This window comes from Melozone crissalis, unplaced genomic scaffold (assembly GCF_028551555.1).
Source record: "Melozone crissalis strain CALT ecotype California unplaced genomic scaffold, PUWL_Pcris_2 ptg000068l_1, whole genome shotgun sequence".
In the NCBI taxonomy this organism is placed as follows: domain Eukaryota; kingdom Metazoa; phylum Chordata; class Aves; order Passeriformes; family Passerellidae; genus Melozone; species Melozone crissalis.
Genome location: NW_026535846.1, coordinates 11,250,214 through 11,275,601, shown reverse-complemented (window position 1 = coordinate 11,275,601; position 25,388 = coordinate 11,250,214). Strand labels below are relative to the sequence as shown.

The 25,388-nt window shown below is 39.8% G+C and overlaps 1 protein-coding gene across 2 annotated transcripts in view; it reads right to left on the bottom strand.

The window, feature by feature from the left end:
• Positions 1–268: 268 nt before the first annotated feature.
• CHRDL1 (chordin like 1) overlaps positions 269–25,388 on the bottom strand; it is a 37,999-nt gene continuing 12,879 nt past the window's right edge. Inside the window, exons 5-12 of one of the 2 annotated variants that reach the window (XM_054289663.1) lie at positions 14,894–15,039; positions 14,046–14,139; positions 11,915–11,982; positions 10,655–10,829; positions 7,206–7,400; positions 5,341–5,508; positions 4,146–4,235; positions 269–2,874 (exon numbers count right to left, since the gene is read on the bottom strand). In XM_054289663.1, coding sequence (XP_054145638.1) covers positions 2,744–2,874; positions 4,146–4,235; positions 5,341–5,508; positions 7,206–7,400; positions 10,655–10,829; positions 11,915–11,982; positions 14,046–14,139; positions 14,894–15,039 — 1,067 coding nt within the window. In that variant the 3' untranslated portion in view covers positions 269–2,743. The remainder of the gene's footprint in view (positions 2,875–4,145; positions 4,236–5,340; positions 5,509–7,205; positions 7,401–10,654; positions 10,830–11,914; positions 11,983–14,045; positions 14,140–14,893; positions 15,040–25,388) is intronic. The other variant, XM_054289664.1, reaches the window with a different exon arrangement.

Genomic DNA, 25,388 nt, shown 5'->3' with positions numbered 1-25,388 from the left:
ATGGGTGTCAATGCTTTAATCCAGCTGGGTAGGTGGAAGCTGAATTAAATTGGGTATTTTCCAGTCTGCATCTTCCATATCTCAGTATTGATTTCACAGCAGGCAGTCATGCACAGCACCCAGCTGGGCACATGGCTTCAGACCTTGAGGTGCCAGCAGCCACCTGCAAACAGGGAGCTGAAACCAAACACCTTGAACAAACAGCACCCTAGGCAAACCATTTTATTTTATTATCAACTTCAGAGTTTATTAATTTATCAAACCAGGTCAAAGTGATACAACAAGTACATAAATAAGTACTGTAACAGACATACATCTCATGAAGAGAATGCAAAACATGACACTGTGTATTTTGTTCTCTTTAGTGACCAGAAACCGGAAAAACACAACACTGCATTTTACTAAATGATGCTTATGATTGTTTTTTGCTTTTCTTAAGAAGTGTTTATTATAAAATAAATACACAATCTCGATTCCACCAGTCCTGTCACAAATCCAAAAAAGCAGGTTGCCATCCTTATAAAAAAATTACAAACACTGTACACTTTCCACTTAGTCTTTTGCCACCAGCTACTGCTACAAACAGACAATGCCTGTTAGGTGAGAAATCAACTGCTGGTCTTCTCACCAGAACACTACAATTCCTCAGAACCTCTTCCTAAAGATTTATAACAACATTTTACAGTCCTGCAGCACATTTCAACCCAGTAGTTGCCATGTGCAATCAGTGCTTCTCATGCCAAACTGCTTCTTCTACAGTTACACTGCAGCTCTGGTGCAGTGAGGTCTTAGGGCCTTTATTTAGATATGCTACACCCCTTTCCAACACCAGGACAGGACTTGTGGAAGTATCAGTCCCCTGGAAAGGTGGCAGGACAGTTCACTTAGTTCTTCTTTTCATGAACAGTGATAGAGGATTTCTCTTAGCCAGGTGTTCCTGCATTTCAACTTGCTGCACTTTCAAATGGCCTGTATGCCCAAATCTCATCTGCTCTCTGTCCAGCCCTAGGGGCAGCAGGGTGGTCCTGACATCACCCTGGATGTTTTCTCCTAATTCTCTTCAGCCTTTCCTTCACCTTCATGTCTATTCTTCTCACTTGCTCCTCTTTGTTGAGAAGCTCTGCATCCCACTCACACACACAGCATGGCCAGGCCCTGGGTGCCATGGAGAAGCCTGGTCCTGAGGCCTGCACTGCTGATGGAGGCTGCCAGGGTCTGCTGCCCCAGCCAAGGATCCCCTCACCATGGTGAAGCTCTGCCTGAATGGGCTTTTGGCATTCAGCACCAATCTTTCCCACAATTTCATCCCTTTAGGAATGTGGACACCCTTGAGTGCTGTCACTGGCAGAATGACAAACCTCAAAATCCTTCCTGTCACTGTTGATTTCACTCCCTGTGAAGCTCCAGCCCCTGGCTCAGGCCATTTCCATAAAGCTTTGTTTCCTAGCTTGTGTTTGAACAGCACTATTCCTGTGCTTGTGGAGTAGAAAATGGGAGCAAAAGCAGGCAGAGTCACTTGCATCTTGGGATTTAATCCAATATTGCAGCCACAGGGCAGTGCAGGATTTTGGTGAAAATAGTTTTCAAATTGTTATAATTACTCTGCAGATGAAAGTCACTTCTCTTAAACACACTGTAGATGTGCTATACTAAATTTAACAGAATCTCTCAGATTTGAGAAGATAACAGTTGTCACAACAAGCAGCTGCTTGTTGTGCTCTACAAACCTATAGCTGTTTGTTGTTTGTCATGGGAGAGAACTATTCTTGACACATGAGAATTGAGACGTCACCCTCAGAAAAATGAAGATTATGTTTGCAACAACTCAGAACAAATAAATTAAGTTCTGTCACAACTTTTAAGGCATTATTAATCATGCGTTTTAATGGTTTAGGTGTTTTGAAAATACTGCAAGTACTTCACCACCTTCTGCCACATCTCTTTAGAAAGTGGTTTACCAGCCAAGAGCATGTGTAAATAGGGCCCAGAAGAATGAAGTTATTAGGGTTATTATAGGGAGCTAACACTTTTAGAGAAGTGGGTGGAAGAAACAGTGAAAACCACTTGAAAGTCAACATTTGCTCCAATTGCTACAAAAATATATTGATTGCCACTAACACCTGCTGTTCAGTTTATGGACTTTGTTTGCTCAACTACAAGACATCATCCCAAAGGCAGGCTGCTAAGGAGTCTGTTAGTTTAAATCTGGTTTTTATGTCTCCAACATGAACATTGTATCACTCCTATTTTTCCTCCACTACTACAAGAAATGCATGAGTCATTTCAACACCAGAAATGGTATAAATTCAGGAGAATTATACCATATCAGGACAGGATATGGTATATCAGGACAGGATATAATGCTCTCCATAACTCCTGCACATTTATTAGGTGTCCTTCTTTTCATTAGTTTGAATAACTTGCCAAATAATAATAGTAAAAATGTTCTGTTTTCTCTTTTTAACTTGTAAAGAAATGCAACTCTAGGAAAGCACAGTCTTTCTTTCTCCTTCCCCCACCAGTAACACAGAGCCTTCTAGTCTTTTGGAGGAGATATTTGAACAGTTGACACAGACCACTACACATAAAGCAGCAAATTTGCTGTGCATGATGTGAATAATTACTGCATTATAGTTTTGGGGTTTAGGGCAACTGCTGACTTAAGCAAAATAAGCCTGCAGTCCAGCTGCAGATCCAAGTTTTCAGAAGTTTTCTTGTGTTTTTCCCTTCAGTGCTGTCTCCCTTAACAGTGACCCTTTTCAGACTTTTCAAGGTACAAAACCTTTACCAAATCCTCGAGCTCAGTCCTGCACACTCTGCTTTCACACATTTGGCTGATCTGAGCTTCTCCCTCGCTAAATATTTTCCACTGGCCTGAAAACAAAAACACAAAGGAGACAGATATTGACTTAGAAAAGGGCACAGGGACTCAGAAGACATTTACAAGCACTCTGCAAACCAACTGATTCACAATGGTCAAAGAGGGAATGTCCAATCCTCCCATGGAAAATATTCGAAGCATCTTACAACCATGTAACATATTCCATGCAAAATAACTTTGTTAAAAAAGTAAATATGGATCAGAATATTACTATTTTCTTTAATTAACTAGTCCTGTAAGTTGGCTCTATTTATTCAACCATTTCATGACACTAGATACCCTGGTAAACCAAAGTATTTAAAAGCTGGGAAGCAACACAGCTAAATGTTTCATGTGCTGTGAACTCCTCCTACCTGTGCCTAATACAAAGTGTGATGGAAAATAATATTTCTACACATTAATGATAGTGGTAACAGAAATGCATGCTGTCCTGGTAACTAGAATAATACTGGCTACTAGAATACCTTGCAGATAACAATTACAAGCTTATGGAAGGCTGACAACAAAAAACTAGGGAATTTTTTATATGAAAACATATCTGTATCTCAATAGGTTTGTAACAATTAAGAATATATTATTTCTGGGGAAAAGACTTTTTAACTAGGGAAAAAGTTATACAAAAAAATTTCAAGTTGTAATATGAAAGAACTAGGAATTAAAAATATCTGCATCCTATTTCAGTTAGCAAATTAGTTGAATTACTAATTGTTAACTACTGTCACAATCCCAAACTGGATGAAATAAAAAAAACAAATTGAATCAAGAGTGGTAAAGTAGTACATGTCCTTTCACAAAACATATTTTAATAATGAAGGTGTTGTTAAGAACATAGGAAAGTAATCTTTCAAACACAACATAAGTGCATGTAGAACCCCTTTAAAAATATCTGATTTTTTTCCCTTCTAAATTACTTTCTAAAACACTGGGGTAACTTGACATGTTACATAAATAAATCCAAATTCTGCAGCTGTGCTGACATTAGTAATATTTCAGACTTACTCTAGCATGGGCAGAAAAGATCCTATATTGTACTTTATCAAAACACAAGAGACTAAGACAGCAAGTACATGAACTACTGTTATATGTATCTATATTTTAAATTGCTATACTTCGATTACTTAAATCTCAACTTATCAAATGCTGTGATCATATACTAGAGGAAAACTCAGTACATCCCTTTGACTGGGATGAGTAACAGAGAATGTTTTTCATGGCTATAATTATATGGAGAGTAGAAACCTCAGTAGGTCAGAATTTTACTTACTAAGGGTTGTCCTTGTTATCAACTTGAAGTAAGGAAGTCCTTCAAATTCTCTCTTGGACAATTTTTCAACATAGAAGTGATGCAGAATTCCTTCAGCAAAGAAATGAGAAGTGCATGTTACTGGAATGTGCCCATTGTTCTAAACCTGGAGTGCTGTCCTGCCTTTTTATAAAATTTTCAGTCTATTCTTTTTTAAATTCTGTTTCTCCATCCCTCTGTTTTTTTGCTATTCCCCTGTAAAACTATTCTCCTGTGAAGCTGGGATTGCAGCGAGTTTGTGAAGGGTGTGAGAATTAGCCAATTCTTTTCCAAAACATCGAATCCTTCCTAATTATGAGTAAATGCAAGATTACAACAGATGCCAAAAGTCCCAGTGTCTTGGAAAAAAACAGCATAAAAAATTCTGCAGTCAGATACCATTTTGAGCCAGCAGGCAACATGACTGTCAAATCATTATTAGGCTTTGTGGCTTTTTAACACACAAGGTAGTTGTGAAGCACCCAGTGTTTTGTGATTTCTTTTCTGCTCCCACTTTGGCCTTGGTTTTCTCCTTAAAGCATCTAGAGATGCATCATTTCCATGCAAAAGGGTGCACTGTGTGAGGGCTCCCCATGAGGATCATATGCTTTTTGCTTAAAGTAGATAGGGATGATTTTTATGAAGGTGGAGATAATTTTTATTACACTGAAAGTTTATGATTTGCAGTAGTGCTTGGGCTTCTGAATCTTCTCTATTTTGTTCTAATTTTACCAGTTAGTCTAGTAAAAGATATTGTTTCCATCCTTAACACATCTTTTGCCCATATTCTATATGCACCATCATGGGTGTATCATCACATGGCAGACAGGGCAGACGAATTTCAATGGAAAGCTTTTTGGTCCATCCTACGTAAGAGCCTCTAGGCACTTGTTTCAAACCCTACTATCCCTTTACCTGCAATAAATTACACAGAGTAATACTGAAAACCTATTTGTCATTGTGCTTTTGCTCCCAATGAAGGGTAGGAGTTAGCAGAAGTACAGCTTTGTGTGTTTCTAATCAGTTTTATACAGAAATATTTGAGTATGTTGGAAGTTGTGTAATAGTGATATCCTAAAGAGCCAAAAGAACAGCAAAATGCTTAAAATCTGTAAACTGTCCTGGGATTTTAATGGAAGATGATACACTGTTTAAAAAAAGAACTTTCTCAACTCACCTTTTTTAATTGTCCACACATGTATTTCTATTTGAGGTGGCTTTTCAATCTCTATTGCAATTTTCCTGATGGTTTCTCCTTCCTCTGTGAAAATGGATTCATAGACAGGAAATGTCTCTTTCCCACAGAAGTAATCTTTGTTGTCAAAGGTTTGGCTTGGCACATCTTCTGTTTAAAAAACAAAAAGGACAGAGCACATACTACAGCTATAATCAAGTCCTCCAGAATTTACTTGGCATCAATAGCCAAGAATGGTTAGTTTGAAAGTAGAATGTTCATTTGTATGGCCACACAAATCCATCTCCAGCTGTTAACACAGACACTTAACAGTGTTCTGCCACGTTCTGGTAGCCTGTTCATGGTGGTAAGACAGTATTTATACTTGTAATCCAGTTTCCTAAGGGAATGAGCTGTGTACAACAATGTGGTCTGGGAGACTCCTCACAAGTCTTGAACCTGTTGTCTACTTTTCAAGCATATTTTGAAATTATGTAAGAAATCTCAGGGTAGTAAAAGAACTAAATGAAAATTGGTGGTTGGTTAGAGTGAAGAGACTCAAATTAATGTTTTGCTGAGGAAAAGAATCTATGAGGTTTGCATTTTGCTTGGCAGCAGCCACGTGGTCAGTGCAAGCCTTAGCCAGCCACAGCACACATTATCCCTTGCCCACCTGGTAAAGTTGTAGAGACTGAGTAGAAATTGTAATTATTCTGTTTGCAATTGAAAGTTGGGCAGGAATATAAGAGAGATGATGCAACTTAGAGGCTCAGACCACTTTTTGTGGAAACACCTAACAATTAATACATCTCCACAGGTACAAGACAGACTGTAGGAAAAGGTTCAGGTTTCTTAAAAATGGGTACATAGGATCTCAAAAACCAAGGCAGTAACCTCCTTTTTGCCATGAATTTTTCTATTGAAGCCTGCTATCCAGGCTTTGTTGGCTGTTCTTCCAATGAAATCTGTGGATCTCTGCTTCACAAGTATCCAAAAGACCCAGATACACACCTCCTGGCTGCCTACTGCCACTGCATCGTGGTTTTTTCCCACTAAGCAAGACTAGCAGGAGAAGATGGGAAGTGTGCATTCTACAAATGTTTCTACAGTGGCTGAGCAGCTCATTCCCTCAGAGCATTCTTGCCCAGTGCATCACCAGAACACAGAAATGGGTACATAAGGGAACTGTTTAAAGGCACATAAGGGAGCTGGACAGTCCTTTACCATTTGTATTGCATGAAACGTGGCTTTTCATTTGGCAAAACCATCAGCAGAATCCTTTTAGGAGATTTTTCACTAGCTGTAAGCATTTATTTTAGTAATGTCTACATAAGTTTTATCATTAGTGCAGCATAGACACAATACTAAAGCTGTGATAAGTTAGTATTTATTTTAAGGATTAAGTTATGTAACTGACACCAATCAGAGTTATGAATCCTTCTGGTACATTTTAAAAAGCAGAAAGGATGTTATCTCCATGTGGATTTTAGAAGCTGGAAAATATTTGAAGGTTCTGTTGGCACTGTAGTGGGGGAAGGATGGGAGTCTTTTGGCAGTAATGAACTTTCTGTATACATTTCTGTAATACTCTCTTTGGAAATGAGCATCAGGAAGTTGTGTTAACAGCAGAGAGAAAGGCAGTGACTGCTAAGGACATGTGCCAGCAGCATGTCCCCTGTGTGAGGAGCAGCAGCAAGAGGAGAGGTGGCCAGGCAGCTCTGCCTGTCTCACACTGAGGCCCCTGCACACACACTGGAACATGGCACAGCTGCTGCTGCTGTTCACATCAGAGCTTGTGGTCAGGAGGCTTGAGCCAAGCCCTTTAACATGCACAGCAAAAAGGTGGTCTGTGATCAACTTTGTTTTACCTGGACAGACTTTACAGCATTTTCCTTCTACTTTCTGAGGGTATTTGCAGGGATATTGTTCTGGACAGTGAATTTTCTTACATTCTTGTTTGGTGATGTTGCAGGTGCACAACACACACTCTACGACTCCAAAGGCCCGGAGATTGGGATGCCAAGATTCACCATGTGAGTATGTTTTGCCATTTGAAACACAAACTACAGAACAAAAGAGAAAGAAAAAGTTCAAGTGGAAAAGGTACGTTCACTTCCTACCTGTCTATAAATATTCATTTAATTCATGCTCATTGTTTAAAGTAGTCTTTCTATACATCATCTGTTAGCATCTCAGGTCCATTTCTCTGCTTTTTAATTTTAACTTGTAGTTCCTTTATTTAAAATGAGTCTGAGCCTGTGGTCACCCTCTTCTGAGCAGTTTTTCCTTGATGCCAACTCTGCTGAAGTCCATTAAGTTTTGAGGAAAACAGTGAAGGTCAAGTGTCTGACTAGCTCCCTCCACCCCAGTTCATGCATTTCAGTTATGCATTAACCAGCTTAGAAAACTCACTTCTTCCCCTTGTATTCTCAGTCCACACACAGGACACAGCTTGCTACAGTGGCTTTGGCTGCATTTGAATTGAATTTGGAGATAACAGGTTCATGTCATTTGAGTCCTCTGCACAGCTCCAGCCATTTGCTGAACACAGCCTTTGCAGTGAGAGCAATGCTATCAGCTGGCTGGATTAGTGATACCTGGGCCTTTTATTGCTAGTACATGAGAATTCTGCTATGTAGCACACAGAAAAAAAACACAGAATACTTGCAAAATGGAGTTTAATTCCTTTGTGGAAATATGTATGTCGATAGGAATATAAATTCATTTGGCTTTTGGAATCACAAGAAAACTTGAAAAGATTCATTAGGGACTGAAATTTCATTCCAAAAGCTTCTAAGAACTTCAGAATATTTATTCATCAGAGCCCCTGGGATTCAGAGAAATACAGCTGACACAAAGAGAGTGGAAAAATCCATGCTGGTAGAAGCCACTTTGGGTCACCCAGCAGTTGATGGGAATTAAATCACTTTACACCATGTTTCCATTTGTCCTATAAATCCTACTTCTTTCTTTTTAAATATTTTATAAACACAAAGAAAAATGCAAACTAATCCTAACAAGGTGAAAGAAAGGGCACTGCCTGATTTCTAAAAGCAACAAAAGTGAGCTGGGATATGTTGTAAATATTTCCAATTCTTCTAATATGCCATCATTTTTATTAATGTTTTTTATTTGTAAAATATGTTCCTATTTTGCCCGTAACTTTCAAAAGCAATTTAAATTTTATCTGTAATCTGAAATTTATATCTAACTGGTAACAGATGTAACCAACTGGTTTATATATTTTAGTGAGTTACTGAGATTTATGGGGAGTGTTTTTTGCAATGTCTTTCATGAGCTTATGCTATCATTTTGCTGGCAATTTGCTACTTTTTAACTATTTTTTTAAGACATGGGATTTTTTTTAGAGATAGGAAACAGTTTTGTTTCTCAAATAAAAGTGAAGTTTTATCTGTAAACTAAGAACATGGGAGAAAGAACTAGAAATGAAAAAACTGGTAAGTACTCAGCTGCTCAGCAGGTTTCTTACATGCTTAAATACCATACTATTGCTAATTTGTATGCTTCCATGGACTTCTTTTCCCCCCAGCCAGAGTTCTCCAGATCCTTTATGGACGTAAATACTTCTGAGCTGTCCCTGACAGATGAAGGGATAATATATGACATTGTATGGATACATACTCTCTGTCTTTTAAGGGGTTTTTGACACAGAACAATTAAATAAATACTCTGAGGCAGGAGATGAAGACTCTAGTAGAAGCCAAATACTGGCAAATAACTTCTAGTTCTCCTGTTTTTAGTGCTCTTCATGCTCAGAATGAGAAATCTGTATCCTCACAAGCACACAGTATTTGCATGTCAGAAGAGCTGTGAGTTTGTTCTTTAACTTGTTGAAATGTGTCTCAAGGGACATGTGCATTAATTACTAAAACACTTGTTAATTGCACAGGAACAAAAGAAAACACATGGTCAGCATTCCTGTTTCCATCATGGGGATCTCTCAGACATTCTCCAGGCAGTGAGTGTCTGAAGTTAGACTGCATCCAGAAATATGCTGCTCGTCTGTATGTCCTTTATTTGCTGAAACAAGTCAGTTAGAAACTGCTTTGATGATGTCTTCATGTGCAAATTACATGTCAAAGACATTGCACTGTGTGGAGATTCCTGCTCCTAGATTCACCATAAAACACTGGCATGATCTGAATGCTTTTTCATGCTTGTTCAGGTGGATAATAAAGATCCTATAGCCAACATTCCTTCTGTTAGTTAATACCTTAAAAGATTAGTTGGCCCTAATACAAGGGATTTTAACTCTTTGTGGTAGTTTCTAACTATGCTGACTGGTATTTATGGATAGATGCTCTTCTGAGCATGTGTTTTTACAGCTATTTCTTTTATAGCTTCCTAGGCCTGTTCCTGCAGACCTCTGTTCACAGAGGTACACCCCCTGTGGGAACTGAGCATTCCAACCTTTTTAGTGTACAAAACCTGCTGTCCCACTTACTGGTGAACTGGTATTTTCCCTTTATTTTTGTCCTTCCTCTAGTGCATGAGGAGCATGAATTGAATATGGTTTGTCACATGGGCTTAGAATTCTGCTGTCCCCAAAATGTAGCATGTCCTATATTCTATTAGAAGGAGGCACTAAAAGATTCTTTACACTGAGAATCATTACATTGGTTAAATTTGCCTCTCTACAGCTTGGGCATCCAGTACAGGCTAACTGCCTACTCTGCCTCTTGTGTTAGTCACAGAGTAGGGAGATATCCCTTGTATCCCACTGTCTCAGGAAACTTGTTAAGGTGGGGGAAGACATGAGACTGTCTTTCGTGAGAATAATTTGCTAAGTCTTGGAGGCCTGATACTGTGGCAAAGCTTTATGGTCTGAGATTTGCAGGGCAGTTGAAATATAAGCTGTTTGCAGCTGTAAAAGTTACAAAATAGGAGAGAGTGTAAAGAAAATAGTCACAATTTCTTCCAGGACAAGTCACTGTGTGAACAAGTTAGTGAATCTAAAGGCATTGTGGTGTCCTTTGTGACACAAAGCACTCACTTCCCTGGCAGCCACCACATGAGCTCTCAGAATTATGGGGCACAATCCCACAAAGCAACTCAGAGAGCAACACTACTTTTGCAGAGCGAAATGCAATGTTGTACATATAGGCAGACCTGATCTCAGTCAAGAAGGAATTTCATATCCTCCATAGCTTATTGCTTTTGCCTCCCTCATTTGCATGGGATCTCTCAATACCAGTGCGAATTTTCAAGATCCTGCTGTATATTTTGAGAGGTCTTTTTGAGCTCTAGGTGGCTGATCCTGAGCCAGAGCAATCCTGGCAGAAGTGCCTGTCCTTACCTCGGCCGTGCCGGTGCTTGTTGTTGATGACGATCTGGACGATGGTTCCCGAGGCCTGCTGGGGGTCGGGCAGGACCCCGCGGTTGCTCCTGGCACTGGGGAACCGGGGCATGTTCACTGCCTGCCTGCCTGAGCTGCCTGCCTGCTCGTAATGGGAGCGGGGGTAGGAGTGTCTCTGGGGACAGAGAGAGAGAGGAGAGTCAATGTCTCATTGCAATGAACAAGGGGCACGAGTAGGGAACGAGTACTGCTGGATAAAAGTAGGTGTAGTAGTGCATAGCATGTTTTCTAAAAACACTGCTTCTTTTCAGAGAAGCATTTTCCTAAATGCCCATGAGCCTGAAGGTTTCATATTACAGCCCTTATTTGTGACTGTGTTCGCAGGGGTCTTAGGATGAGGGAAGAGACGAGGATCTGACTCCATGTTTCAGAAGGCTTGATTTATTATTTTATGATATATATTATATTAAAACTATGCTAAAAGATTAGAAGAAATGATTTCTTCAGAAGGCTAGCTAAGAATAGAAAAAGAATGATAACAAAGGCTTGTGACTGACCAGAGAGTCTGGACAGCTGGACTGTGATTGGCCATTAATTAGAAACAACCGCATGAGACCAATCACAGATCCATCGGTTGCATTCCACAGCAGCAGATAATCATTGTTTACATTTTGTTCCTGAGGCATCTCAGCTTCTCAGGAGAAAAAATCCTAAGGAAAGGATTTTTCAGAAAATATCATGGCTACACTTATTTTATAGACATGATTCTTCTCACTCACCCAAAGATCTGCTGGTTCGTGTATTTAAGTAGTGCACCTAATGCTTAAAAGCCCTACAGATTCTCTCCAAATGTTATAAAAATCATCTCTTGAGCAGTAAGTTGTTAATGGATACTTTTATCACCAAAGACAGTGAAGCCCTATAGTAAATATATGTGTGTATGTGAACTGGAAGCAAGTATTTGCAATTATTATTTAAAAGCAATTCTTGCATAGCAAACCAATGCTGTCAAATTTTATTCTTATAGAGCATATACAGAAAAAAAATAAATCCAGAGACTTCAGGAGCTCTTGCTCTAATTCAGCATTATTCAAGAATTCAGGTTGAGTGAAAGAAACTTGTTTTGGGCTAGATTCACAGAGCCCAGAATGAAGCAGTAGATATTCAGACCCTTTATCATCCTTTTCTGATTTTTCCCCAATGTACTGCCATGCCCAGCACAGCAAGAAAGTCTGTCTTTAAACTGTATGTCCCACTTACAGCTTCCCTGTTGGCTGGCTGCCGGAATATGTCTCCATCAGAATGTTCCCATGATAATTCTCCATCTCCTGTACATGAAGCAGAACAGTATCCATTAGAAGAGTAACTGTGCAACACCTTGGGAGATACAGAGGGGAAAAGTCTCACCTGGCTTTACAGCTGTATTAGGTTCTAGTGGGTAGCAAGGAATGAATACAAAAATCAGCATATTTTGATAGTAATATACTTGGCCATGCAGGGAGCAGAAACTGACTCACAGTTTCATCCCCGTGAGCTGTGCTGGATCTTTGCAAATATTTTGTTTAGGTTTGCATGTCATAGAAAACACAGCAGTGAGATAAAAGAGCTTCTGCCATATTGAAAAGGACAAGGTAGATTATGAGATCATTTACCATTTTTAAATAAGAGCAGTAGACAGGAGAATACATTTTAAAAGCCCTGGATCACTGCAGACAGTGGGTCGCCTCTAGTGCATAATCTGATGTAATCTCAGCCCTGCTATGGAAATGCTAATGAACTGGTTTCTCATTAGTGACTGTGAATGATGTGACTGATTTCTCCAGTGTAAGGCCAGTTTACTGCATAGCTATGTTTGATACTTTGAAAGTCAGATTGATTTTTGTAACTGGAAGAGGCTGGTTTCAGATACAGCTCAAATAACTACCTGGTAACTGACATCAGACAATTAACAAGGATTTTCTTTAATTAACTGTCAGTGTATTACAATTAAACCAGTATATCACTGTATTTCTTCCTGGGAACAGAACTATCACTTTGCTTGTTTGAGATCAGGTGGCTTCACAAGCATTTTGCCTGGCAAAAAGTTTCAAGATTTGAAAAGATACTGCGGAGTAACATGGCAAAGCAGCAAAGAATGAGGAACAATCTCTGTGCAAGGAGAACTGCAGAGAGACCCTCATCCTTGTTCTGTTTGAGGTGATGTGCTCATGCAGCACAGATCACTGCCCTCCTGAGAGATCAGCTCAGCTCCTCCATGGTGCCACACCTAAGTTAATCACCACTGCATGGTCCCCAGAGGAAGCAGCTTTGTCACCCTGCTGCACTGACAGGACTACACAGCTTCTGTGCAAGACTCATTCCTTCAAACTGCACACAGTTCTCTCTGCATCCTGCTGCTTTATTAGCACTGATGCACTCTCAAGTACCTTCCTGCTGGCTCAGCCCTCCACTGCTCAGAGCTTTTGGTTCAGTTTGTGCACTCAGCCAACTCCTCACGTCAGGTGCTGTGGGACTATGCTGGTTTGTGTTTCACAGCTCTTGCACCATAGGGAAAGGTATACAACTAACTAGATAATACTCCTTATTTTTACCATGCAATAGCACTGAGTTCAAACAAGCAGAATATCAAAAGAATGAAGCAGCACAAAGGTGCAAGCAGGGGAGATATTCAAAGCATCCTGGCATCATTGATATTTTGAGTGGCACTTCTGAAAAGCATAGGTACCTGTAAGTGCTTATCTGCAGCTTTGAGAACAGGCCATAGATGCTTGGATACCCTGAAAGTGGTGGTTCAAGTGCCATAATACTAATAGTGAGATAAAATACATTTAGAAATTCTCAGACATTTTGGGCTTTTAGACAGACAGTTAGGTTTAGACATTCAGAGAGGCTGGGAAGGCCCCTAGAATCAAGTGTCCACAAGATCTAAATTGCAATTGCTAGTAAAATACTGAAGTCACTTGAGTATTGTCTGATACCTAATTTAAATTCAAATAATTGCCTTTGCCTCTGAATTTAAATTCTCGTGTCTTCCACAACTTGAGTAGGTCTGCTAACTTGTCAAATAGAAACTCATCTTTTTATTACAAAGCTTCTCTAGACAGAGTAATGGCAGCTACTTCAATACATCATTTAAAGCCTTAATTTACCTCATTGGGGGGATGCAACTTTATCATCAGAGCATTCTCACCTTGTTTCAATTTAGGAAAACAAAGATAGCAATGTTACCTTGCTGGCACTCACAGAGTAATTTCCCAACATGCCTTGGATTGTAATTAAATGAGAAACTTGGAGAAAGTGTCCTGACTGACAGTGCTGGGGCACAGACAAGGCTCTGAAAGGGGAAGACTAAGTTCAGAGCCTGTCCTCCTGTGACGGGGCTTGAACGTACCTCTGCAAACTGGACAGCAGGACTCTGGAACAGAAACTGGGAAAGAGCAAGTTAACTTGGGGCAAGTCTTCAATCCACAGTACACATTTCCTTCCTGGCAGTAAAATACAAAAGGGAATTTAGAAGGAATTGTTGATTGTCTGGTACTGTATATTCTTTTTTTTACGGACATGCTTAAATCTGTGTTTACATAAATAACACTCTATGCAAAAAGCAGAATATTAGATTAGAACAGTCTGTTCAGTACTTGGCCTATGCAATTATTAGTTCATGAAGAATATGATTATGATGTTATGAGAGGAAACAGAGAGCTGCCAGTAGTTGATACTGAAGAGCTGGTTGAATTGAGAGGGATGTTTTGGTTCAGACATGCTCTGAAGAGTCACTGGGTGACTGCTCAAATATACTAGATTTGAATTGTGAGATCTCAGGAATGGCTCTGTGGCCCAGTGCCAGCTCAATGCTGTCCCCTCCCAGCCTTGGGGCTCTTTACATATCAGCTCAGTCTAAATTAAATCAGTCATTGGTTTAGTGCTATATTTTCCAGTTAGGTTGAAGGGAAATATTCTATATATGCTAAGCAGCAGTATTTTACCTGCTGCCTGTGCACTGTGAGCTCAGTCATAGCAGATGCAGGGTATGCATTGTGCACTGTGTTTAAGATTTCATCTGGCATTTATTTACCAGGTACTGCACACTCTCACCAGCTCTGAGCACTCTCATGAGTTTCATCATTAATTCTCAATTCCCAGCCTTTGCTATGCATTGCTTATATTTCAGTGTCATGTCTTCTACAAAGGAGAACTGGAGCATAGACAGAGCAGGATCTGTCAAATCATGTTACTTACTGAGCAGCTGCACTGGGCACACTGGTTTGCTTGCCTGTTTTGGAAAAGGCCCTCAGCCACAAACATTTCTCCATGGTGGTAGGTGGTGCCATTGTATTCACAGGATTTCCCGGTGATTTTGCTGCTTACTGAGAAAAGGGAGTCTTCTGGAAGCAAGGGGAAAGGAACATTTCATGCAAATGTTCTTGAAAATTCACAATGTCATAAATACAGGAGAGGAAAAACTTCCCTTCTCCCTCATTTCTCTTTATTGTGGAAGAACAAGTTTTGTGATACTGCCAAGTACAAGTGATATGCTACTATCTTGCTGAACCTTGGTAAATGACACTTTGAGGTGACTGTCCCAGTTAATCCTAGGATGCTGACAACCAACTGCAAGGCCAGCACTAATGGCCCTGTCTCAGGTGTGCCACAGGGCATGGATCATTCCCGGCCATCCACAGGCACAAACCTTTTGGTAGAGGAGCAGCAGTAATGATGATGGGACTGCCAAGAGAGAGCCATGTACTATTTGTTTCTAGTGGCTTTCACAATTCATTGTTGCTGCTGTTTTCAAAACGGGCAAAACTTGTCAAAGCAGATGCCAAAAGCTAACCAAAAGTTGATTTTTCTCTGACACGCACTAATGCACTCTCATTTTAATGTCAGATGTACAGATGAGAGAACTTTGCAGAATTTGATGCATATGACAAAGTGCACAATATGGCAGCATCAATTCAACTCTGAAACCTCCTGCTTCAGCTCAGGATCATATTGAGTTCTGCACCACATGGGTTAAATGTTTTTCTAAGACATAAAGCTATCCATACCTTATGCTAAAACATCCCCTAGATTGTTTAGCTCTTAGCAGTTGATAAACTGTGCAAAGGGAGTACACTTTAACCATGAAATGTAAGTTACTTGATACTGCTTGGGCAGTGAACTTGGCACTACATATTTATATTCACATGAATTTAGCATCTCAGCATGGGAAAAGACGTTTCAAACAGGGGCTCTGTGGAAGTAACAGTGGAGTGTTTGTTCTCTGGAGCCCAAATCACAGCAGATTTCTAGGAATGCAGCTGAAATTTCAATCAGTGGGTTTGGGCTTTCATGTAAAAGAAACCTGAATATTCAGGTTTTCCTGCAGTCCCTTTCATTACCTATCAGATAAACCTGGAGATATTTTTCTGTGAAACCATGACACCACAGAATGTACAATTTTCTGCTGTGAGCTCAAGTGAAAAGGCAGTTTTCTGCTGGTATGCACTGCCATTAAACACATTTAGTTTTCCATAAAAGCATGTATTAATAACATTGATCCATCAAATATTAGCACTTTAAATGTGTAATGTGAAATCTGTCTGTGGAACATACATGTACTACTGTATTTGAGAGTGTATGGGGTCAGCAAAGTCCATTCTGTAGGAGACTGGCAGAAGTCAGCTAGTCAGGGTTCCTTGCCTGACCTTTCACTGCCTGACACATTTGGTATTTGTACTTCCACAGGTGAAACACTGGATTCATCATTATATCAAAGCAATCAAGAGTGTCAAATGACACCTTTCCAAAATCTTATAAAGAGTACAAAGTCCTGACAACATCTGCGTTTGGCACAGAAATGCATTGCTTTTGGACTTACTGTATGGTTTGCTAGTAATGCACAGTCTGGAATGGCAAGATGTATGCTCTAATTAAGAAATCCTTCAAAAGTCATCAGGAAAAAATTCAATTGACAAATTCAGCTACTATTTATGCCCAAATATTGGAAAACATGGATTAAAAGGCACTTTTCAGGACTGGGATGCCTCCCAAAACTTAAATCTCTTTCCTGGGTTTTCTGAGAGTCATCTCATGGAAAGCAGGAGGAAAGGCTGACAAACCTTTAGTTATCCCCTTGCCCCTTGAGCAACTGGAAGAGCAGAAGACTGGAAAGAAATTAAAATGGGAGGAGAAATGAAAGGATAACACAGATGGTCCTTGACTGGAGACAAGGCCCTGTTCACAGAGCCTCTGCAGGACATTGCTGTGCCCATGTGGGATGCCTGTCCAAAAGCAGTGTGTGTTCTGCTTGTGGTCTGACATTTGCTAAGACCAACACCTGAATGACTCACCATGACTTTTCAGAGTGTTGGATGAAGGGAGTAAATTTTACTGCAGATTTATCTTGTTATATGCCACATCACTCAGTTCTGTAGGAAATCACCAAATGCCCTTAAACTGTGGCTTCAAAATAAGGAAGGAGGATGGTGAAACCTATTGCTTGGAAAATGGTGGCAGAGAGAGCTGCACTAGGTAGTTGTTTTCATCTGTATTTCTTTTAATTGATCACAGAGGTGGGCCTGTGACAGCTAAATCATTACATGCAGCCCAAAACACATCTACATCTGCCTGTCTGGAATTTGGGATGAATTTCTATGGCTATTTTAAACCAGAGAATCACAGGATCATGAAGGTTGGAAAGGACCATTAAGATTATCAAGTCCAACTTTCAACTTAGTACCACCGCCATGATCACCACTAAACCATGTCCTCAAATGCCATAACCACATGTTTTTTGAACACTTCCAAGGATGAGGATGCCACCACTTCCCTGGGCAGTCTGTTCCAGTGCTTGACAACCCTGTCTGTCAAAACATTCTAAACATACCTAATGTAAACTTGCCCTGATGCAACTTGAGGCTATTTCCTCTCATCCTGTCACTTGTTACCTGGGAGTTGAGATTGACACCCACCTCACTACAACCTCCTTTCAGGGAATTGAAGTCTTATTTGATTAAATAATTGTAAGAGAAGTCAGTCTCCATTCAGGACATAAGACCATGATTTAAGTCCTATGCACAGGCCTGTCCATGTGGTCATCTTTTAGCACAATAAGTGACTGGACATATTTCATTATTGCACAGAGTGAGGTCTTAAAAAGTCTTCAGATCAAGACCATATTACTTGTTATTGCAAAAAATATATATACAGTCATATATTGGAGATGGCATATTGAAGAGCACAACTGATCCTCTCCAAACACAGCATTTGCCTGGAGCTGCAAGGAAGATTTGTTTATTTTTTTGTGTCTAACTTTGCTGGTGTGTGACTGATTTTCTTAACTCAGACTTGGTTTCTTTTCTAATGCTTTTTAAATCATGGCTAATTAGAGGAGTTCAGATTCCCCCATGATTTCATATTCTCCTGTAGAATGTGAAATTAGAGTCATTGTGGATTGTTTTAATAAGTGCCAGGTTTGAGCTTTGAAAAATTTGGTCATTAATACTGATATCAGCATACCTTATTCTGTGCCTTAGAAAAGACAGGTTAGAATCAGATTAATTAACTGCAAATATGCTGCATTGCTCAAAGCTCTATTTGTAAACCTTGCTTGCTAATCAGGACTGTTCCCAAAGCTTTATCTGGCATTTTAATGGTGCTGACTAACATTGCTTTAATTAGCTGCCTCTGTAAAGTACCAGGCAAACCATCTGTGTGAATCCTTTTAATTAACTGGTTCCATCTAAAGGTTTTTCCTGGCATTCTTAGCATGTCAGTGGAAGCAACGTACAATGTATAGGGTAAAGATGTTATAGCATCATTGTAAAGGAAATATCTCTGTTTCTGTGGTTGGCATTTATTCTGTAAGGGCTCAGACTTCTGTATAGAAGTTGAGAGGCCATGCTTATATTTCCCTACAATTTTAGTGTGATCAAGATAAGACCATGAGTCTGCAATATGGACAGCAGTGATTTATCACCATCATTAGCATGAGGTAATGGCAGGAGCCAAGATGTACAACCTGGGCTTCACATGACCTGATATAGATTTCAATTTATCCTGTAAGTAACTTTAGAGGTTAAATCTGGCTGAAGAAATCCTTCAGATGTTACAAACAGACAACAGAATACAACTGTATCAAAAATGGATTATATTCAAAACAATTCTTTTTTAAAAAGCAACTGGAGAATACAGTAGCTATGCCTGAATCCTTATATCCAAACATTCCTCTTTTCCAAACATGGGGTTCTGTCCAGCTTGTCTGCCTGGCCTGTTTTTCACTGATGCCCCATACACACAGGGTAAATTCCAGGCTTGATGAAGGCAATAGAAAGGTTTCCTTCAGGATTCAGCCAACATATGTGCTTGAATGCTGACTGTTGATCAATACAAACAGGATTTGTATCAACTCAGACCTGATGTAAAACTTGATGTGAAAGTCAACTATGAACTAGAAGTGCATACAGGTATAGTTCACAGATTTCATGAACTGTGGTTCATTTGACAGAACATGCAAAGAAACACTATGGCAAAAATTTTGCCATGAAAGGATGCTACCTCAGAGTGAACTGCAGCACCAGTGCTTTCCTGATAGTCTGACAAAACAGTGTTAGATATGAATTTCATAAACCACCGAAATTTTATGGAAATTTTCTGGTTCAATGGAATCTGTTCTAATCACATATTTTTTCATGGAAGCCTGTCTGGGTTCCTGATGCTCTGCCCATACTTGAGGTGTCCAAGGGCTAAGGTTTGAGGGAAGAGTCAAAAATGTACACATACCCGACCTTCCAGTCTTCTGGGAAAAACAGATTGTGTATCACATGGCTCACAGTCAGTTTTGGAAACACCATCTTTCAGCTTTTTATGTTTACAATTCTATTCCTTCCTGGATTGTTATAAAAACTTGGTCCTGAGATGCTTTACCCTTACTTGGATATAAAGCAGAAGAGCAACAGTTATTTGCTACTAATCCCTTGAATGGCTTAGGCAAATTCCATGGGCAGTTCCTGATGTTTAAAACATTGGTAATTTCTGCAAAAGTATTTATGTGCAGAGTAAAAAGCAGTAACCAGCTATGAGCAATCTAACCTTTTGGGAAATGGGAGATGACTTATTTGAGGAATGGCTTTAGGATCCAGGCCTTACTACAATCAATTAAGTGCTGAACTTGGATCCTTCTGGATAAAGACAAGAGTTACAGGTAAAATTACTAATGAACGATTTAGGACACTCCCTAACAAACTGGGAAAACCACCTTAGAATCAGTACAGTCATGGCATGGTAATCAGTAAAGTGTTTATGGGTGACATCTGAAAGACAAAAAAATCAGCTGCTTTTGGGCACTCCTTGCCATTGGGGACAAGGAGACATCTTGGCTTTGTGACGGTCACTGTGCTTGGCTGTACTGACCTGCAGGTTGAAGTGAGTGTCCTCCTGAAATGGAGACTGCACTCATTGGCCAATGAAGGCACAAGCAAAGCTCATGCCACTCCTAACCCTCAGCAGGGTCTGCTGGGACCCTGCTCAGCACCTCAGCAAGGGTCTGTGGGGTTTTATTGCATTCTATTAGGTGCTTTCTCCTATATTCTGTCCGTTTGTGTTAGTACTTAACACTCTCACTATTGCTTATTTTAGTATCAGAACATCTGGCAAAGAACATTTTTTAAAAATCCTACAGACTCTTGGCTTGCTGACTTAGAAACTATTTTTAAACTGCAACATTCAGAATCACCTAGTGTCATTTAATGAAAAAGATATGCTTTTAGTGTCCAGCAGAAAGGCTGAGTGCCCAGCCTGGCTTGGGTTTTACAGTTTGTCTATTTTATTAACCACCCTTATAAAAACAATCTAGTGCTAAACAATATGAAATTAATCACAAGGTCTAATGCCTTAAGAAACTTACCATACTGGGAACTGTTTTGCAGATAGTCTGTTGGGTTTTCTTTAAAGCAGACAGATGATAGATTACGAATTTGAATACAGAGAGGATTTTATGAAACATGTTTTCTGAATCAACACAGAGCATAAGCGTGTACAGACCAAGAGACTGAGGATTGTTTTGGAACCATATTCAGTAGAGAAGCAATTGGATTCTGCTGTAACTCTGGGACAACTGTTTACACTGACATCTCTTCTGCACATTTCCTAGTATTCCCAGTGAGTTCTGCTACTTAATGTACACAATTGGAAGTGTCAGTTTAGTTTCACCAGGGACTCTAGAGCTCTCTGGGCTGTATCCTGGTGCAGGAAACTGTCCTTGGACACCAGCTGACCAGTGATCTCACATGCTGCTTTCTGTACCCCTCAAGTTGTAACAGCATCATGCAAGGCTGCATTACTTTCCTTGTAACTTAAAATTTGCCTAAGAATTATAGGTTACCCATTACCAGAAGCCACACATAAAGAGCAATTATGAAATAAAACACAATCCTTGGAAATGTGCAGACCACAAGCATTTCTAAAGCCAGAGAGGAACAGACTTGAGTATCAAAGTACTTCTTCCTATTTTGCATATTGAAAATTCTGTGAAACCTGAATCAGCTCAGGCACACACACTGCCCAAGACAAGTGGGCAGTACTTTCATTACCTGACATGTGCTTTTGGAAAACTCTTGGCTCAGGTAAGAGTTGCACATACCCCTAGGTCTCTTTGTTAAAAAAATATAGTTAATTTTCCTCTTTCATGGAGTCCAGGTCTTTTCCCTAGAAAAAAAACCTATTCTATAGGGTAATGTACACATAGAAAGATATAGGGATGATTTTTGTGTACTAAGTCTCTTAGTGGTTTTCATAGCAGCATTAAAGGCTCACAAAATAGGCTTCATGCTCCACTGCAAAACATTAATTCTAGGAGGCCCCAAAATACTGAAGCAGTCTGGAATAACAGTAATGAGATAACTTATTCATGTGCAGAATCTGAATGGCAAGTGGATTCAAACTGAAGGAGAGTTGGTTTAGATTAGGTATTAGGAAGAAATTAATTCCTGTGGAGGTGATAAAGCCCTGGCACAGGCTGCCCAGAGAAGCTGTGGCTGCCCCATCCCTGGGACTGTTCAAGGTCAGGCTGGACAGATCTTTGTGCAGCCTGGTCTAGTGGAAGGTGTTCCTGCCCATGGCAGGGGTTGGAAGACCTTTAAGGTTCCTTCTAACCCAAGCCATTCTATGACTCTATGAATTTACTTTTCTAGTTACTTTTGACTACACAGACAGTTGAAACATGCTTGGATCCTCTGCCACCCTGACGTACAAGAGGAAAACACAGAGTAAATGGAAGGACTTCAAAATTCACTTTGTGAGAGGATCAGAGCTAAACTCCTCTCCCCAGCTTTTAAAATGCTGTGTGCCTCTTCTGGTTGCTGGAACAGCCACTTTGACAGCTAGATAAGCATGCAAAGATGTGAACAGTTGTTGAGCTGCTCAGATTAACAATGTCTGAATTAGCCTACTTCCACCTAAGGAATCAGAGCTCTGAAAAAGTGGTAATGAGTCCTTCCTCAGCCAAAGCTCTTCCAGTCCTGGAGAAATCTAAGTGCTAGTAACATTCGAAGTAAAAGATAAAGAAGCCTGCCTCCAGGCAAAAATCCTCTATGTTAGGCTGTTCCCTCTCCTCCACACAAGACAACAGAATATGGTTATTGTATATAAGGAACAGCTATTCAGTATGAGACATATTTGGAAAGGAGGAATAAATATGTGTTTATAATCTGACCCTTACAAATTCAAAACAGAGCAGCCTAAGACTTAAAAGAGGTGAGGGAAGCATCCTGCAGAGATTATGCAGCTTGCTAGGAGAATGACAGTGAGATTTTCATCATAGTTATGTTGAATAAATCTGGAAAAACTCTGTTGATTGAACTAACCTTGATGCTATGTGTGCAAACCAAACTGTATTTTTAAAATATTCTTTAAAAAAAAGATCCTTATGTGTATATGGAAAAAAGATCACATAAATTATATTCTTCTGTGTTTATGCAGTGCATTTCATGCAGAAATAGTAGTACTTTATATAACACAGAGCACTTGCCTATTTTCCTGCAGTTCCAGTGAAAGTAAGGTACAGTAAGAACAGTAGGTTTGCTTTGTACTCAGAGATCCAATTAAGGTTTGTCTGCTGTACCCATTTGTACCAGAAAGGCCAGTGCAAAGAAGCAGATAACTGGGAACATGGATTTCCTCATTCTGCCACTGTGGTTCACATCCCAAAATGACCTTCAGTGCAGGAAATGTTCCATGACCATATTTTGGCCACTTGGGTATGAGGTGCTGTGCTGGGGCTACTTGGTGAGAGGGGCCAAATGCAGAGGTGCTAAAGAACAGAGTACATAGGGAATCTCTGTCTTACAGGCAGTGAGGGACATTGTGGAACACAAGTTTCATGGTGACCTGGGATAAAATGTGCTCCATTTTTCCCAGAAATTTTCCAATCTACCAAACTTTCCTCAGTATCTGTAAAAGCTTCTTGCATCCCTTTGCCTTGGAAAGGCAGGAAACCTGTCAGCACCTTTAACTCAGTTCTGTACCCCAGACTTGCCCCTAGAGCAGATCAGGGCTGGATATCTAAACTGAGCCCAGAGAGCAGCAGCACATGGGGGAATAAACTGCTACTGCAAATTGACTGTTTCAAGGTCAAAACCACCAACTGCTGAAAGGAGACTTTTTTACACACGAGTAGGGTAAAAAAGTAGGGTAAAACACAAATATTCTAGAGCTACTTCATCACCAGAACTAAGTCCTGATTGATCATCTCATGAAAATATAGGAACCTCAGGCAGAGAAAACCTGTTACACTGTTTCAGTGCAGGGTTAGCTTCTAGGGGTCAGCTAGGATTATTTTAAACAATCTTTGTGGCTGGAGGTGCTTGGGGAATTGTAGCACAGCCTATGAGACCAAATGGATTTCTTTCCTACTAAAAATTCTTTTGCCTAATTTCTTCCCTCTGCTTTTGTTTCCACTCTACACGAACGTGTCACCTCAAGGTCTGATCTGAAGTCCATTGAACTAAATAGATTTGGAACCTGGCCCAAACACCTACTCTGTGTGGCACAGCAAAAAGGCAGTTTCCCCTTTCATCTTCTGCCTCATATTTCTACCATATTCCTTAGGATTTCTAGAGAGAAGGACCATATCATCATCAGTAACTGCATCTGTTCTCAGAGAAGACTGAGCCCAAAAACAAAGTTAATAGAAATCTGTCGATTGACTACAGTGGAAAGTGGATCAAGCCTCAGTCCATGTGCATTTAGCCTTTTCCCTCAGTCATGCATCACAATCCAAATTATTACAAATCTGTTTTGTAAATTTGTAATATTACAAATTAAAGTGATGTGTTCAGGTTCCTTTAAAAAACAGCCAAAGCCGTGCAATGATGTTGTCTGTTAAGTAGTGGTGGAGGCAGACAATAAATGTGGATTGAAAAGTTGTTCACTATCCAAAACCTGCAAACACCAGCTCTAAATAAAATCCATATGTGCCTCTTGGAGGTGCAGGTGTCAAGGATATTAAGCCACAAAGTGCTTTACATTAAAATAACTTTAAGGACCAGGTTAAGCTCTAAAAACTCCAGGGTAATTTGGAGTTAATCACCACAGCTAGTCTTTAATATGGTCAGACTGTAGAAAGTGTATGAAATTCATTGCTTGAAGGAGCTAGTAGCACCCTATCTAGACACTATGAACTTCCATCCAGATTCAAGGCAAAGATGTAGTTTCACTTTAAACATTCAAAAGGCTGTTGCTTGTGTTTTAGCTTTCTAGGGCTATAGTCAAGCTCTTCACATCATTTTAATATATTTTCTGCAGATTAATTTCCTGTGTTTTCTTTTATAGTTGCATAAAAAATTGCCTATCAATTGCCCAGAAACTCTGAAGGGCTCATAAAACACTTTCTAGGTTGCTCTAGTTTAATTCCTGCTCTCAAGTTAAAATATTATATGAATCCACCAATCTCTCTACCACTGAGGAAACAAATTAAATGAAGCTTTGGTGCATTCTGAATCCTCTCTGAAGTCTCTTTGAAGGTCTTGGAAGTTATCTTGGAAAAATTCTGAGCAGCTTATACTATCCTATCATGTCAGTCCAAAGAATTGAAGTTCTGTCATCCATGTGGGAAGATATGTATTTTTTCACATACATTTTGGATGCTGATATAAAGATAGATTTTTTTTAAAAAATTATGGTCAAAAAAGCAGAATGGAAATGAGCAATAACCTCAATCTGGCTGTGATAGCAAACATTCCTTGAGGAAGGTAGTGACAAAGGCAAATCACAAACCAAATAAAATTATCTAAGCACATATCAATAAGAAAAAGACGTCTCCCTGGAATGCCTATAGCATTATATTTCTAAAACAAATTTACTTCCAAATAAAAGTTAACTTTAACTATCTGACAACTACCCAGTGTTAGGACTCTCACTTGCTGATATGAGAAGGGTAGGTGGTAGCAAGCAGAGTTGCATAGAGGATGGAAGAGCTGGGCACAGTATCCCTTCCTCCATGCCAAAAATGTTCATGAATGGAAGGGTAAGAAGGTTAGAACTAAAAGCCTGAGAGCTCTGGTGTATGAGGTGGGGAGAACCCAAAGCTTCTTCACCAAATGGTTTAATGTGTGTGTATTCTGCAATGGAAAAATCACTCCACCAGGGCATTCCAACAGAAAGGGTTGAAGATTTTGGTTGTAATTCAGTGCAAGATGTGCTGCACTACACACATGTTCTGTATTTACTTACAAAATGTCTGTCAGGTCAACATGCC